We start from the raw sequence: 17,386 nt of genomic DNA on the forward strand, positions 1-17,386 counted from the left end.
TAAATGAGGAAATATTCACACAATATGCACAAATAGACATAGGAACTAGCACCTCTACCCTCCTATAATGATCTCAATTTCTGGGCAGGTCCTGGACTGGTGTAGCAGGATTCATGGAAAAAAAATTAACAGGTAAGAAAATTTCTCCTTCCATTTCATCCTATCTGCCATTAGTCCAGATAGTTGGGAAATACCAAAGCCTCTGGGAGGGAGGAAGTTAGAGCTGCCTCGAAAACATCATTCCCAAAAGCTGCGTCCTGCTTGGACACTACATCCAACTTGTAATGTTTGGAAAATGAATGAAGCAATGACCACTTTTCCGCTCTATAGATGTCCACCAGTGCAATTGCAACTGTCTCTGCCCATTAAAATGAGCTTGAACAATTTTGACATCTGCCAGCCTTTGAACAGTTGCTAAAGAAATTATTTCATTGATCTGATGTGCTAGAGTAGCTTTAGAAGCCAATTCACCCTTACAATATCCTCCAATATGTACAGTCTATATGTCTTGCGGAAAGGATTTGTGACCTCCAAATAGTAAAGGAGAACCCAGCCAGCATCCAGCAATCTCAAAGACTATTTGTTGCTTTGACATTCCTCCTTACAGAAAGCTGGCAGAGAAATAGACTGGTTGAGGTGGAACATTGATGTAACCTTTGGAAGAAAGATGGGTCAATATGAAGGGTCATCAAATCTGGTAAAAATACTAAAAAAGGAATTCTACAGGAGAGTGCCTGAATCTTAGAAATATGCAAGACAGAATAGCTACTATAAAAAACATTTTCAAAGATAATCTTTAGTCAAGCAATGTTTCAGTGGCTCAAAAGCAGAAACACTAGTGCCTTCAGAACCAAATTGAGATCCCACAGAGAAACCAATGGCCTGAGTGTAGGCTACAGCCTTTTCACTTCTCAAAGAAAATGGACACAAACTGAAAGGAAGGTGACTATGATCCCCTAAATTCTACTCTTGAAACAAGAGAAGGAAGCTACTTGAAACTTCAAAGAATTTAAGGCTAAGCCCTTATCTAAACCCCTTTGTAGGAAGGCTAAAATGGAAGGGATATTGGCACACCAAGAAGAGATCATTTCTTCCTTACACAAAACTTCAAAGATGCGCCAGATCTTAATACAGGCCAACAAAGTGGAATACTTACGAGCTTTCAAAAGAGAAGATATTACTGAAGAAGACCTTTCAAGAGCCAAGCCATAACATAAAATGCAGACAGATCCTCATGAGATCGGTATACTAAGGTCTTCTTGGCCAGTCAAGTCCCGCAGGACCACATAAGAACATAAGAAATTGCATACTGGGTCAGACCAAGGGACCATCAAGCCCAGCATCCTGTTTCCAACAGTGGCCAATCCAGGCTACAAGTACCTGACAAGTACCCAAACACTAAGCAGATCCAATGCTACTGATGCCAGTAATAGCAGTGACTATTTCCTAAGTCAGCTTGATTAATAGCAGATAATGGACTTATCCTCCAAGAACTTATCCAAACCTTTATTAAACCCAGCTACACTAACTGCACTAACCACATCCTCTGGCAACAAATTCCAGAACTTAATTGTGCATTGAGTGAAAAAGAATTTTCCCCGATTAGTTTTAAATGTGCTACTTGCTAACTTCATGGAGTGCCCCTAATCCTTCTATTATCCGAAAGAGTAAATAACCGATTTACATTTACCCATTCTAGACCTCTCAAGATTTTAAAGATCTCTATCATATCCTCCCTCAGCCGTCTCTTCTCCAAGCTGAACAGCCCTAAACTCTTCAGCTTTTCCTCATTGCAGAGCTGTTCTATCCCCTTTATCATTTTGGTTGCCCTTTTCTTCGTTCATGTCTAAGGTAATGAAACAGTCTGCACTTTGCTCAAGGTAAAAAGTCTGCATATCTCAGTGTATCACCCACAGAATGATGACTTCGTTCAGCATTATAATCAGACACTCAAGCAAATATTGAGAAAATGTATGGAAGAGGATGGCAAAAATTGGGACTCACTGTTATCCTATGTTCTGTTCACAATCTGCGACGTACCTCACAGCTCGATGTGGTTCTCTCCTTTTGAGTTACTATATATGGGAGGAGGTCGAGAGAAATCATGGACATAGCTCATGAAAATTGGAAAGACAAAAGAAACCCCTGGCAGAATCTAACTGATCTCATTCTCTGAGTGCAGGATTGTCTAAAAAAGGCTGGGGAGGCAGCCCACCTATTCCAAGAGAAGGCTCAGGCTACCAAAATCCAAAGTTGCAATCGCCCCTTGGTCCAAAGAGTATTCCAGCCAGGGTACCGTGTCCTCCTCCTATCTTCAGAAAGCAAGCTGTTAGCCAGGGGGCAAGAATCCTATGAAGTTTTGGAAAATACAGGGCCTATGGATTACAAAGTAGTCCAGCCAGATAAAAGAAAACACAAATCTCCCATGTAAATCTTCTGAAAAAATGGGCTACACTGGTGTGTGGAGTGATCCAAGAAGAAGAGTTTGGTCTAGAGATCGGGTCTGGAGTGGACCAAACCCAGGTTTCTTTTGGACAGCAGATGTACATGGCACAGAGAGCTGACTTAAATCATCTGGTGACACATAATAAGGAGATCTTCTTGAACCTAACAGGTTGTACCCACCATTATTATGCCTCCTGGAGTTGTTGTATGGCAATGACCCTATAGGATTCCTGAGGCCAGGTGTTGCATGATTGAGACTGAAGTGAAGGAGATGCTCTGGCTCGGAGTTATAGAGGAGTCTAACAGTGACTGATCCTCACCCATAGTGCTGGTGCCGAAGCCAGATGAGAGCATAATGTTCTACATTGACTTTAAAGTGGTCAATGAGATCTAAAAACTCGATGTGTACTTGATGCCTCAAGTGATTGAACTGATTGAGTGTCTGGAATCAGACCAGTTCATTTCTATCCTGGACCTTACAAAAGGGTATTGGCAGGTGCCTCTCACACCAGAAGCAAAGAAGAAGACTACGTTTTCCATACCAGGTAGACTGTTCCAGTTCACCATCCTCCCTTTTGGACTCTATGGTGTCCCTGCATCATTTCAGTGCTTGGTCGACTGCCTGCTCCACCCGCATCAAGGGTATGCAGCTGGCTACCTGGATGACCTTGTGGTGTACAGCCCATAATTCTTAAGGAATACATTACCTAATATATGAGGGTTGAGATTTCCTCTCTATGGAAGAGACAAATGTTGGAATCATCCTGTCTATCTGGAGCCACTTCACCCTCCTCCAGAGAAGCAGAGCAGGCAGAATCCTGCTGCTCTTCAGGGAACTTCATAGTCTTCTCTGAATCAACAAATGGAGTCCCCAAAGATAATCTGGGGCGCTTGATAGATACCTGGTCCTTAGGCTCCATCCTGGTGGAAGGATCCATGGGAACGGCACATAAACTTGGGAGAAGATTCCTTATTAAACCCATCTCCTGGCTGAAGGAATCCTTAACAGAAGTCCTCCCTACCAGTGCCAGCACCAGAGAACAACCAAAATTATCAGAAAATTCAGAGAGGGACTCTGGAGAAGCAGAAGCAGCCACAGGGAAAGGGACCAAAATGGCAGCCTTTCATGCCAATACGTACAACTCTAAGGCATACCCTGATCTGAGGGTTGAATACTGCACCTCAAGATATTGCTTTCCCACAGTAGCAGAAGCTTTGGAAGCCTGACCCAAAGCTTTGGAAAATGCTCCAGGGATCTCCCCCTGCTTCACACAGACCATACACAGCAGTTCCATGGCAGATGTGGACCACTTACAGCTACAGGCCCTATAACACCAACTGCAGTTGGCCCATTTCATACTGTGGAGTACCTCAGTGCTGAAGCAGGCAAACAAAGCTTCCCCCACTCCCCACTGGAGGAACTTATCCTCACTGAATCAGGCTGCTAAACTCAGCCCCTGTCTTCCAGTGCAAGCTAGAAGCCTTTTCATTCATTTAATGTGGACAAGTGCAAGGTGTTGCATATAGGGAAAAATAACCCTTGCTGGAGTTACACAATGTTAGGTTCCATATTAGGAGCTACTACCCAGGAATAAGATCTAGGTATCATAGTGGATAATACTTTAAAATTGTCGGCTCAGTGTGCTGCAGCAGTCATAAAAGCAAACAGAATGTTAGGAATTATTAGGAAGGGAATGGTTAATAAAAAAGGAAAATGTCATAATGCCTCTGTATCGCTCCATGGACCGCACCTTGAATACTGTGTACAATTCTGGTCGCTGCATCTCAAAAAAAATATAGTTGCGATGGAGAAGGTACAGAGAAGGGCAGCCAAAATGATAAAGGGGATGGAACAGCTCCCCTATGAGGAAAGGCTGAAGAGGTTAGGGCTGTTCAGCTTGGAGAAGAGATGGCTGAGGGTGGATATGATAGAGGTCTTTAAGATAATGAGAGGTCTTGAACGAGTTGATGTGAATTGGTTATTTACACTTTCGAATTATAGAAGGACTAGGGGGCATTCCATGAAGTTAGCAAGTAGCACATTTAAGACTAATCGGAGAAAATTCTTTTTCACTCAATACACAATTAAGCTCTGGAATTTGTTGCCAGAGGATGTGGTTAGTGCAGTTAGTGTAGCTGGGTTCAAAAAAGGTTTGAATAAGTTCTTGGAGGAGAAGTCCATTAATTGCTATTAATCCAGCATAGCTCTCTGCTTCAACGGCAGAGGAGAAGAAAAACTAATACTTCATGCATATCCAGCATAGCTCTCTGCTTCAACGGCAGGGGAGATGAAAAATAACCAATAAGGGCTGAATAACATAGTCTGGGTAAACATATAAGTATGGGTGTAGCTTGCTTATTGCAGCGGTTACTACCCCCCTAACTAATCAAGCTTGATAGTTCACTTGGATGCAGCTCCATCACTGCTCTCTACATTAATGGTGGGGGTGGAAGGGAAATAGAACCAAAGGTTACTAAGAGCCAAGAGAAACAGATAAGTATGAGAAAAAAAAGAAGTGTGAAGCTTGCTGGGCAGACTGGATGGGCCATTTGGTCTTCTTCTGTCGTCATTTCTATTTTTCTATGTGATCAAGTTTACTTAGGTAATAGCCACTGTTATTAATTGCATCAGTAGCATGGGATCTTCTTAGTGTTTAGGCAATTGCCAGGTTCTTGTGGCCTGGTTTGGCCTCTGTTGGAAACAGGATGCTGGGCTTGATGGACCCTTGGTCTGACCCATCATGGCAATTTCTTATGTTCTTATGTATAGTCCAGGAGCTGGGGGGGGGGGGGGGGGGTGTATGTGTCAAGGGGGGAGCAAGTGCAGAAAAGGATCTTCTTCTAAACTTGAAACTTGCTAGCACCTTCTCCTTTGCCTGATTTCAATTCAATTTTTTAAAATAAGTTCCAAGAGCGAAAAACATGCCCCCCTAAGCTCTACCCGAGTTCCTACAGGAACTAAGAACAATGCAAATGGTTTGCTAATCTGGTAGTACCAGGTGCTTGGCCCAAGAACAAATGGGCACTGATGAAATCTCTCTAAGTGGGAGGCAGGCTCACAGAAGAATCCTATTCTAGCACCAGTTGTTCTACTATCTGCTAGAGGCAAAGAATATTGGCTCTCTCTATGCTGCTCCACCTCAAAGTGCTGGTAATGACGTCACAGAGAAAACTGTGTGCTCTGCCTCCATCTGTTGGTACAGGGATATAACCCACCTTTCTGGACTGGTGTAGCAGGATGAAACGGAATTTAAAACTTTCTAGGTGGTTTCCTTGTTCTCCTGTCTCTGTCCTATCTAGAATCTGGAGCTTGTCTTCTTCATCAGAATGCCTTCCTACAAAGTTTGCGCTCTTCATTCTATCAGTCCACCTTCTCATTTACCACCTTACCTGCCACCTGCTTCTCAATGCCAATGCTCCAATTTTCTTTCTATTTGTTCCAATCACTTAATTTCCAAGGAAAAATATTTTCCAGATTCAGGGGCGGCTCAAGGCAATCTGCTGCCTGAGACGAGCGCATGTTAAATCAGCGAGGAGGCAAAGAGAGAGATCCCTATTGGAGCCTGGCCCATTTGGTGATCTGAAATGCTGGGGAAGGGGGAGGTAGGGGTCAGGGTTCCCAGAAGAGTGGCAGATAGATTGTCAATGATAATATTTCTAGGAAGCTGGCAACAGGAATCCTACCACCTGGCTCCCATCCTTCCCTAGTATCAGCACTCTGGGAAAGTGGTAGATGGTTGAACAGTGGGGGAAGGGGGGGAAGGGGGGGGCACACTCTCAAGGCCATTGCAAGGGTATTAGGCACCTTAAGTTAATCTTACAGCCTTGTTTCCCCCAACCTGGCCCTTTACACACCCACAATTAAAAAGTATTCATTTCTAATAACAGTTAACATAAAAAAGGATATCAAAGTACAGTCTTCTGAGCTAAACAAAATCACTTGCCAGATGTATATTATATTTACATGCACTGCTGTGGGGTCAACCAGACAATCCTGCAAAAATGATACTTGGAATCCATATAGTATTAGGCTATGATAACAAGTTTTAGGGTTGACCTGGCCCACAGAAAGTTATAAGTAAACTGAACTACAATCACAATACAATAAACCTCCCATAACAAAACAGCACTAACTGTCAGCACTCAAACAGTAATATCCCTACCTATGAAAAGGCAACACGCAAGTATTACATCAGGCCCTAAAATACCCATACTCCTCCTAATAGGAAAACAGAAAAATTGAGGCTGCTATAGACCGCTACACAGAAAACTTCATATCTGTCACATAGACAGAACACAGATAGATCCTCACCAAATACAGAATAAAGAGACCATAACGTATAAATAGAAATGTGCAGACAAAAGCCATACTAGAAACTTCAACAAGCCAGACCCTGTATGTAGAATAATAATGGAAAAACAGAAACATCATTCTTAATCTCAAACAAAATCAAGAAATATAAAACAACCAATCACATTAGTAAAGCCATAATAATAAAAATAATTTTTTAAAAAAGGTTATGATTAGAACATCAACAATTAAAGAATAATCTAAATTTTTTAAAATTTCACAAATACCAATAACATATTTCAAAAAGAAGATCACCAAATGACACCCAATAAGTAAATATAATAAGGAATAAAAAATTCCCAGCTCTCATTACCTCATTTTTGATATCCAATTATCCAGAGATTGTCAGAGACATGGAGGGAGAGTTGGGAGTGGGACAAACAAACACATTTCATCTCCTCCTCTCCCCAACTCACATGCTGGCTTTCTTTCACAAGTTCCCCCCCCCCCCCCGTACCCGATGGATCTCTCTCATATACTCCTGACCCCTTCCCCCATCCCAGTTCTCTCTCTCGTGCTCCTCCCCCCAAAACCAGGTTCTCAAAGGTGCCCCTTCCTCCAACTCACATGCTGGCTCGCTCTCATACGTTCCCTCCTCCCCAAAATTCTTGCTTTGTCTTATATACCCCCCCCCCAAATGCTGGCTCTCTCTCACATGCCCCCTCTTCCCTCTTACACACTGGAACTCTCACAAACCCACCCCACAAAAATGGTGGCTCTCTCACATACTCCCTCTTCTTGACACACACTGGCTATCTCTTGCACATACTCCCTCTCCCCCCTATTCACACACTCTCTCCCTCCCTCTCCTGCTCATGCATAGGTTGTCTCACATGCACCCTCCCTCTCTTTCTTACTCACACACATGTTGAGTCACATGCTCTCTCCTTCTTTCTTATGCATATGATCCCTCCCATTGTCTCCTCCACTCATCCCTCATTCCATCCTTTCCCTTACCTTATCTTCTCCACTAGCTCCCTTCCCTGTCATCCCATACCCTTTCACCACAATCTCTACTCTTCCCTTTCTCAGGCCCTGTCGTCCATTCAGCCTCCCTTACCCTAATTTCCCACTCTTCTTTCTCTCACCCCATTCCTCCAATCACTCGCCCCTCCTCCCTCCTCACTTGGCAGCTATGGTTCTTCGACTGACAGGAACTAGTCTCTTCCCCATCTGCTGTCCTCACTGGCATGGCTACTGAGTCTTCTTTAGCTGGTGGGACCTGGCCTCCCCGCCAGCTGCTATCCTACTTGGCAGGTCTGCCGGGTCTCTTTTTGCTGGCTGGGCCAGTGCGCTGCAGAGTAGGACTTTAGCTTCCTGGGGGTGGGATTCCCACTGGCATGTCAATAAATCGCATGGGACTCTTTTTGTGCTAGCAATATCTGGGAACCCTACTAGCATCTTGACTTTTGTTTGGCAAATGATTGATGCAGGGGTATTTTTGGGATGGCATTTTTTGTGGTCCCCATATTTTGCTGCCTGAGGTGATTGCCTCACCCTGCTTAATGACAGAACTGCCCTTGTCTAGACTGAAACTTGTACCGTGCAGGATGTTGTACATATATCTAGGAGAAAATTCATACTCCTGTCTCCAAATTTTGAATAATGGGATCTGCTGCTTTACATGTGTTTGAAAGTAAATAAATCATACAAATATATATATGTTACATGCTCTCTATTATTTTACACACTGTAGTCCTACTAACATGTTATAACACACATCTCAGCATTAGAAGACATTTGATCATACAAAGCAGTTAATCCAAATTCACTGTAACAATCTAAACAATTTGTTTTAGTTTATAAAGCACAATACTTATCTTCTTTTTTTGCTGGTTGAAATTATCGATGATGACACCAATAAATAGGTTCAGTGTGAAGAATGATCCAAAGATGATAAAAATTACAAAGTAGATATACATATATTTATTAACTTCATATTCTGGTTGTTCATCTACCTACAAAAAAGTAAAAAATTTTACAATGATAAGAAAAATATTTATTGTTGAAATTACAGATAATCAAATGAAAACATTGATTGATGAAACTGAAGAACTGCTTCTATATTTTGTGAGGAGATCATGTGTACAAACCTGTAATTCCATCAGTGGATTAAAGCAAGATCACAATATGACTGATATTCAACTCACTGTGAAGCAGATACATAGAAACATTTAATATGATGGCAGATATGGACACTAAGGCCCGTCTAGTCTGCCCAATTTATTGCTTGGTGCATGCTACAGAGTCCAGTTAATATCTGACTTCACGTCTTCACAACTAAGAATCCTTTATGTTTATCTCATGAATTCTGTTACTGTTTTGCTTCTACCACCTCCCTTGGGAGGTAATTTTCAAAGGAGTTACATGCGTAAATGTAACATACTATCGTAGGAATTTTCAAAAGCCATTTACTCGCATAAAGGGGCCGATTTTAAATTTTACGCGTGCAGGGTACATTTGTGCGCGCTACTCGGCGCACACAAATGTAAACCTGATTTTATAACATGTGCAAGCTGCCGCATGCATGTTATAAAATCCGGGGTCGGCGCGCGCAAGGGGGTGCACACTTGTGCCCAAGGGGAGCCCTGATGGCTTTCCCCGTTCCCTCCCTTGGCAGGAACATTTTTGGATCCCCCCCCACCTTTCCTTCCCTTCTCCTATCTAATCCACCCCCGGCCCTACCTCAATCCCCCCCCCCCCCCCCACCTTATTTGATGGAGTTACTCCTGCCTCTGGCAGGCATAACTTGCGCGCACTGGCGCGTGAACCTCCGGCACGGCCGATGTGCCGGAGGACTTGGGAACGTCCCAGCCCCGACCCCGTACCGCCTCCACAGCTGATGGAGTTCCACCGCAGAAGCCTGGGCAGCCAGAGAGGATATTGCCAAGGGTAGTGGTAACAGAGGTGGCTGACGGCCATATACAATCTGGAAAGGTATAGATCCAGTGGCGGCAGAAGGATGAGAGTTCAGGGCAAACTCAGCCGATGGGAGTAATTCTGCCCAATTGTTCTGTCTTGAGTTGACATATGAGCGTAAGAACTGCTTAAGAGTTCTATTTGTTCTTTCAGTTTGGCCATTTGACTGAGGGTGGTATGCTGACGTTAGTTCTAGACTAATGACCATTTTGTTACAAAGAGCTCTCCAGAATTTTGCCGTGAATTGCATGCCTCTATCTGAAAGGATATGCTTGGGTATACCGTGGTGGCGGAAAATATGCTGTATGAACAGCTTAGCTAATTCTGGGGCCGAGGGTAGTCCAGGCAATGCCACGAAGTGTGCCATCTTTGAGAAGTGGTCTACTGTGACCCATATAGTGTTGTTTCCACTGGAGATAGGTAGGTCAACGACGAAATCTGTCGTGATATGCATCTAGGGTTCCTCGGGCGCAGGTAAAGGCTGTAGAAGACCCCAAGGGTGACCGGCCGGGGGTTTTTGTCTGGCACAAGTAGCAGATTATTCAACTTACGTCTTTATGTTTTCCTTCACAGACGGCCACCAGTACTATCTTCCCAGTGTGGGTAATGTACGAGCTTGCCCGGGGTGTCCAGCTAAACGAGAATCATGTGCCCACTTTAAAAGTTTCTTCCTTAGGCTCTGAGGCACGATGGTCTTCCCAGCAGGCACATAATGGATAGCATCTAGTATTATCTTCTCTGGGTTGATGATGTGACGAGGTTCATCTGGAACATCCTCTGGGGTGAATGAGCGTGAGAGGGTGTCTGCCCATGTGTTTTTGTCAGCAGGACAGTATTTGAGAAGGAAGTCAAACTGATTGAAAAAGAGTGACCATCGGGCTTGTTGATGGTTGAACCGCTGCGCATGGCGCAGATATTCAAAATTTTTGTGATCTGTAAACACAGTTATCTGGTGCTATGCGCCCTCTAACCAAGGGCGCCACTCCTCAAAGATGAGCTTGATAGCCAGCAGCTCTTTATCTCCAATGCCATAGTTCCTCTCGGCAGGTGAAAAACGCCTGGAGAAAAAAAAAACATGGATACAGCGTATGGCTATTACTGTGTTGGCTAAGCACGGCTCCCATGCCGACATCTGAGGAGTCGACATCCACAATGAATGGTCGTTGTGGGTCCGGATGATGGAGGCAGGGTTTTTTTTTTAGAAAAGCCTCTTTGAGAGCTTGGAAGGCGGCAACAGCCTCGGGAGGCCATTGTGAGGGATTGGCTCCTTTTCTTGTCATGGCAGTAAGTGGTGCTGTCAGGGTAGAGTAGTGGTAGATAAATGAGTGGTAATAATTAGTGAAGCCAAGGAAGCAGCGGAGAGCTTTGAGCCCTGTAGTTTATGGCCAGTCCTGTATGCTTCTAGTCTTCTGGGGGTCCATTTGAAATCCTTTGTTGGAAACTATGTAGCCCAAAAAAGGAACTGATGTCTGATGAAATGTACCCTTTTCAAGCTTGGCGTAAAGACGGTTCTCTCAAAGCCTCTGTAGAACTTTGGTTACATCCACTTGATGACTCTGTGGGTCTCGAGAGAATATAAGTATGTCGTCTAAGTACACAACCACACATTGATAAAGCATGTCTCACAGGATCTCATTCATCATATTTTGGAAAACGGCGGAGGCAATACATAGGCCAAATGGCATCTCTAAATACTCGAAGTTGCCATCACGAGTATTAAAGGCCGTCTTCCACTCGTCCCCTTGACAAATGCGAACTAAGTTGTATGCCCCTTTCAGGTCTAACTTAGTAAAGATCTTGGCCCCTTGAAGTCGGTCAAATAGCTCTGAAATCAGAGGTAGAGGATATCTGTCCTTAATGGTGATTTCATTGAGATCTCTGTAATCGATACAAGGGCGAAGGGATCCATCCTTTTTGCCGACAAAAAAGAATCCGGCTCCAGCTGGTGACTTGGAGGGACGAATAAATCCTTTTTGTAGATTTTCTTTTACATAGGCCGACATGGCCTCAGTCTCCGAAAGGGAGAGTGGATACACTCTTCCTCTAGGGGGCTCGGAGTCCGGTTTTAAATTTATTGCACAGTCGAAAGACCGGTGTGGTGGTAGGACGTCCGCTGCTGTCTTAGAAAAGACATCCTGAAACAAGGAGTATTGAGGCGGCAATCCAGGTGGGCTGGTAGAGGGCACAGGAGTTATCTTCTTCAGACATCTGTCATGGCAAGCTGTACCCCACTGTGATAATTCCAAAGTGGCCTGTCAAACTGGGACGTGTGTTCTTTAAGCCAGGTTAGGCAAAGTACTATGGGATGGATGGCTTTGTCAAGGACGAAAAAAGAGATGGTCTCAGTATGAAGAGATCCTGTGTGCAGGCATACAGGTTGCGTAGAGCAGGAAACTTCTCCTGGCAGTGGCTTTCTGTGGATTGAAGAAAGAAGCAGTGGAGTGGATCTCAGAATGGTAGGAATCCGAAGATGCTCAACCAGTCTTCTGAGTATAAAATTGCCCCCTGCTCCAGAGTCAACTAGTGCAAGTGTTTGATACTCAAGAGTCCCGGAAATAAGTGAGACCGGGAGTGTTAGTGGAGGAGAAGGTGTAGTAAGACCTAGGAAGAGTCCTCCCAAGGATCCTAGGTCTGATGTTTCCCAGACAGATAGGGCAAGATTGAACCGCATGGCCAGGTTGTCCACAGTACATGCAAAGGCCCATCTTCTTGCGATGGTGTCTTTCTTTGCTGGTTAAATGGCTGCGCCTAATTGCATGGGCTCGTCTTCCTCAAAGATTGATGAGGGCTGGGTCTGTGTAGCTGGGGTAGGTCGAGGGCGAACACCCCCTGCAGGATATTTCTTGAGGCTCTTTAACTCCGATGAACACTCCCGCAAACGGCGATCAATTCTGCTTGTCAGGTCAATGAGAGAGTCAAGAGTGTCCGGCAATTCGCTTGCTGCTAGTTCATCCTTAATGCAGGGGTTGAGCTATAAAATCATTCAAAGATACCCCTGGTCCCAGTGAAGCTCTGAGGATAGTGTCTTGAAGTCTATAACATAGTCCGAAAATAGCTTAGTTCCTTGCCGAAGATTTAGCAGGGCAGATCCAGCAATAGTCTTGCGAGCTAGGTCGTTGAATACTGACTTGATTAAAGCCAGAAACCCTGGCAAGTCACTGAGGATGTGGTCGTTGGGTTCCCAAAGAGGTGAAGCCCAGGCCAGGGCTTTCCCGTCAAGCAAAGACAGGATGTAAGTGGTCTTGGCTAGTACCATAGGAAGTAAATTGGTTGAAATCCAAAGTGCATACAGCACAGGTTGAGAAAGCCTCTACACATCAGGGAGTCTCCTGAGAAGTGAGTGGGGGCTGGTAAAGGTACTGCAATTCCTTAACATTAGCAGCTGCCACTCGTTCTTGCGTCCGTCGTACCGTCTAATATGGCATATCAGTGCCCTAATATTTTCTGTGCTTTAACACTTATATTAGTAATCACGCTGAGACTGTTTCTGGAGGTAAAATGGCCGCAGCTTTATTTTAAAACATAACATGTTAACTTTCTGGCTACCCGAGCCGGGGGCTTTCATGTTCCGCTGCCCGCCGCCTGTACCTAGCAAGGCAGCCCAGCTCTGTAGGCCCCCCGCCTTATTCCAAGCAAGGGGGCCGTCGCCTTTTACGCCTCCTGGCGCCATCGGCTACCATACTGTTATGCGATGACACCAGCACCGCTTGTAATCCTGCCCAACCGGCCCGGGTACCGGCCTTCTATCAGCTGCGACAAAAACAGAACAAGTAAATACATTTTATGGATCTAACTAACATGAGTCACCTTACTGCAGGTAATTGCAAAGAACTGAGGGAGGGTGGGTGGGTCTTGCTCGCTCGAGCAAGTCTGGGAAAAGGGGTAGCCAGCCGCGTGTTCGGCCCCTTTAAAGGGCGTTGCATGTCATTGGAGGGTGCCACAGGCGCCCCTGATGACGTCATGACCCCACCTTCGGAGCAGGGCTGAGGATTACCTCAAAGAAAAGTTTAACTAATATAACAAAGTGTGCGAGAAATAATGGTGAAGCCTAGAATTTCAGCGGCAGTGAGAAAAAAACGCTTAACTAATATGACGAAGTATCTGAGAGACAATACTACAGCATGGAATTTCAGCGGCAGTGAGAAAAATTGAGAAAACTTTACCGCTTGTGCCGCTGATCAATACATGTCGTCTCTGCTCAAGATAGATAATAACAAAGAAACGCTGCAGGGAGTTTTAAACCCAAACCTTGGCGCCAAAAAATGTCAAACTCAAAGAGGGGGTGTGGATTAGCGTATGTGATGTGGAAAAATGAACAAACTTTATTACACAGATAAAGTAAAAAGAAACACCATGTTGTATATAAAAAAGGGGAATTTTACACATTACTCGATTACTGCCGTTATAAACGCATACCAAGAGAACTACGAATCAATAAACCTCCAAGTATGTTCCGAGAAGATTCAGAATTTATGAACAGTTGGGAAGCCATACTCAACAAATGCTCTTTGGACTTAATGATTTTGGTCATTAAAACTTCAAAAAAAAGGGAGGAACGACTGAAGGATGAATTATACACTCAATTAGAATATTTGAAAAAAAAAACGATCTTTGTTTCGATATTATTCATGAGGATTTTAAAAATAATGTCGAAAGTTTTAAGAAGAGCTTAAAGCTACAAAATACCAGAAATTTAAAAGAGATGAAGTTGATTATAAAAATAATAGGAGCGGATTTTAAAACCCCTGCGCACGCTGGCGCGCATAAAGCTCCGGGATGCGCGTAAGTCCCGGGGCTTTCGAAAAAGGGGAGGGAGGGGCGTGTCCGGGGGCGTGCCGGGGCGTTTCGGGGGCAGGCCCGGGGCGTGGTCGAGGCCTCTGGACCACGCCCCCGGGACCAGAGGACGGAGCGGGCTGCCGGCGACGCACGCAAAGTTACTGTTTCCGCTTCCCGTGCCGGCGGGGCTGTCCTCCGGGGTCGGCGGGGTTCCGCCTCTGTCCCCGTTGTTCCCGTGGCGCCGACGGCGCGCCTTCCTCTTGCACGGGCCCGACATTCCCCAAGGACGTCCGTCCTCAGGACCGACGCCGCGGGCAAATCTCGCGCTAAAGCGCGCCGTGGACACGCCCCCTGACGTCAGACGCCGGCCAGCTGCGGTTTGCGCGGGAAAGGAAAGAGATTTAAACGGAGCTTCCTGCTGAGCTCCTCGCTTCGGCCACAGTGCGCTTGGTGAGTGTTTTGGTTGCTTCCCTGCCTGTCGCTACAGCTCTTGACCCGGACTGCTTCTTGATTATTCTGCCTGCTGCCTGCCCTGACCTTGGCCTGCCCCTCTGGATTCTGTTTGCTGCCTGCCTTGACCCGGACTGACCCAGTTGATTATTCTGCCTGCTGCCTGCCCTGACCTTGGTCTGCCTCTCTGGATTTCTGTTTGCTGCCTGCCTTGACCCGGACTGACCCAGTGGATTATTCTGTTTGCTGCCTGCCCTGACCTTGGTCTGCCTCTCTGGATTTCTGTTTGCTGCCTGCCTTGACCCGGACTGACCCAGTGGATTATTCTGTTTGCTGCCTGCCCTGACCTGGACTTCTTCATTGGATTTCTGTTTGCTGCCTGCCTTGACCCGGACCGACCCAGTAGATTATCCTGTTTGCTGCCTGCCTTGATCTGGACTCCTTCCTTGGATTATCCTGTTTGCTGCCCGCCTTGACCTGGATTCCTGCATTGGATTCTTCTGCTGCCGGTCCCGACCTGGACTGTCGTTTGGGTATTCTACTGATCACTGTCTCAGGGTTGTCTCTTCTTCATCCAGGAGAGGAGGACCTTCCGTTCCTGTGCTTCCCAGACTCAAGGTAAGCGGTGTCGACCCAGGTTCCACTTAACGAACGTAACAGTTACGCCTGCTGAAAGCAGGCGTAACTTTGCCGACAAAGGTAAGGGGGGGGGTTTAGATAGGGCCGGGGGGGGGGGGGGGTTAGGTAGGGGAATGGAGGGAAAGGTGCGGGGAGGGCGAAGAAAAGTTCCGTCCGAGGCCGCTCCGATTTCGGAGCGGCCTCGGAGGGAACAGGCAGGCCGCGCTGGGCTCGGCGCGCGCAGGTTGCACAAATGTGCACCCCCTTGTGCGCGCCGACCCCGGATTTTATAAGATACGCGTGGCTACGCGCGTATCTTATAAAATTTGGTGTACTTTTGTTCGCGCCGGTGGCGCGAAACAAAAGTACCCGCACGCGTAGTGTTTGAAAATCTGCCCCATAGAGTGTACTCCTGGCAATATACTAATAAACAACAGTATAGAAACAAAAATGTTCCCAGGCACGATCAGGCTAAACCAATCGATAGAGAATAAAGGAATGACAAAAGAACATAAGGTAGTCCCAATATAGATTGGAATGCTAAACGCATAAGAAGCAGTATTGATAAAGACATTGACCCTTTGGCATCTTTGTTTAGCAATACTATAACTGATAGACCTTTACTGGATAGACCTATGACCCATTTACATGAATTAGGTAAACTTTGGAAAAAAGATTCAGTCAGAGAAGAAACAATTGAGCCGAAGTCATCCACTTCTTTTTTCAGGGGAAGGGGGGAGTGAGAAGAAGAGGGAGAGGGAGAGGAGGGAGAAGAGGGAGTTTCTACAACAACTACAATCATTACCCGGATCAGAGGTACCACAACTAGATACTGATAACTAATTGAGTACTGCTTTTTTATATACAAGGAGATTTTCCTTTGGGCAGTCCACCATTACTGCACATAGAGGACAGTGAGCAAGAGAAAAGCAGTGTGATCCCTTGAAGCAATAATGGGAGTGTGGAGAATGTTTTTCATTTTGGAAACATTGAATGTGTGTGTGTGATTGATTATGTAACGGGAGCATATTTAGGGAGAAACAGCTTGAATATTGTGTACAATTCTGGTCGCCGCATCTCAAAAAAGATATAATTGCGATGGAGAAGGTACAGAGAAGGGCTACCAAAATGATAAGGGGAATGGAACAACTCCCCTATGAGGAAAGACTAAAGAGGTTAGGACTTTTCAGCTTGGAGAAGAGACGACTGAGGGGGGATATGACAGAGGTGTTTAAAATCATGAGAGGTCTAGAACGGGTAGATGTGAATCGGTTATTTACTCTTTCGGATAGTAGAAAGACTAGGGGGCACTCCATGAAGTTAGCATGGGGCACATTTAAAACTAATCGGAGAAAGTTCTTTTTTACTCAACGCACAATTAAACTCTGGAATTTGTTGCCAGAGAATGTGGTTAGTGCAGTTAGTATAGCTGTGGTTTAAAAAAGGATTGGATAAGTTCTTGGAGGAGAAGTCCATTACCTGCTATTAAGTTCACTTAGAGAATAGCCACTGCCATTAGCAATGGTTACATGGAATGGACTTAGTTTTTGGGTACTTGCCAGGTTCTTATGGCCTGGATTGGCCACTGTTGGAAACAGGATGCTGGGCTTGATGGACCCTTGGTCTGACCCAGTATGGCATTTTCTTATGTTCTTATGAGTGTGTATCTGTGTGCAACAGGGAGGTGTACTTGCATCATGTTCAGGGGTTATGGAATACAGTTGTAGACCCTGTGTGAAACAGAGTGTGTGCTAGGATTAATACAATGAGGATTTGTTGTATTAAAGGTGTGAGTTTCCCTAAGGGACATTCTGTAAGAGTTGTGCT

At 45.3% G+C, this 17,386-nt stretch overlaps 1 protein-coding gene across 9 annotated transcripts in view; it reads right to left on the reverse strand.

Moving 5' to 3' along the window:
• LOC115093628 (sodium channel protein type 2 subunit alpha-like) overlaps positions 1-17,386 on the reverse strand; it is a 523,144-nt gene that overhangs the window by 58,959 nt on the left and 446,799 nt on the right. For 7 of the 9 annotated variants that reach the window (XM_029605666.1, XM_029605660.1, XM_029605661.1 and 4 more), the window contains one exon: positions 8,617-8,754. In XM_029605666.1, coding sequence (XP_029461526.1) covers positions 8,617-8,754 — 138 coding nt within the window. The remainder of the gene's footprint in view (positions 1-8,616; positions 8,755-17,386) is intronic. The other 2 variants (XM_029605669.1, XM_029605664.1) reach the window with 1 other exon arrangement.

Source organism: Rhinatrema bivittatum, chromosome 6, assembly GCF_901001135.1.
Source record: "Rhinatrema bivittatum chromosome 6, aRhiBiv1.1, whole genome shotgun sequence".
In the NCBI taxonomy this organism is placed as follows: Eukaryota; Metazoa; Chordata; class Amphibia; order Gymnophiona; family Rhinatrematidae; genus Rhinatrema; species Rhinatrema bivittatum.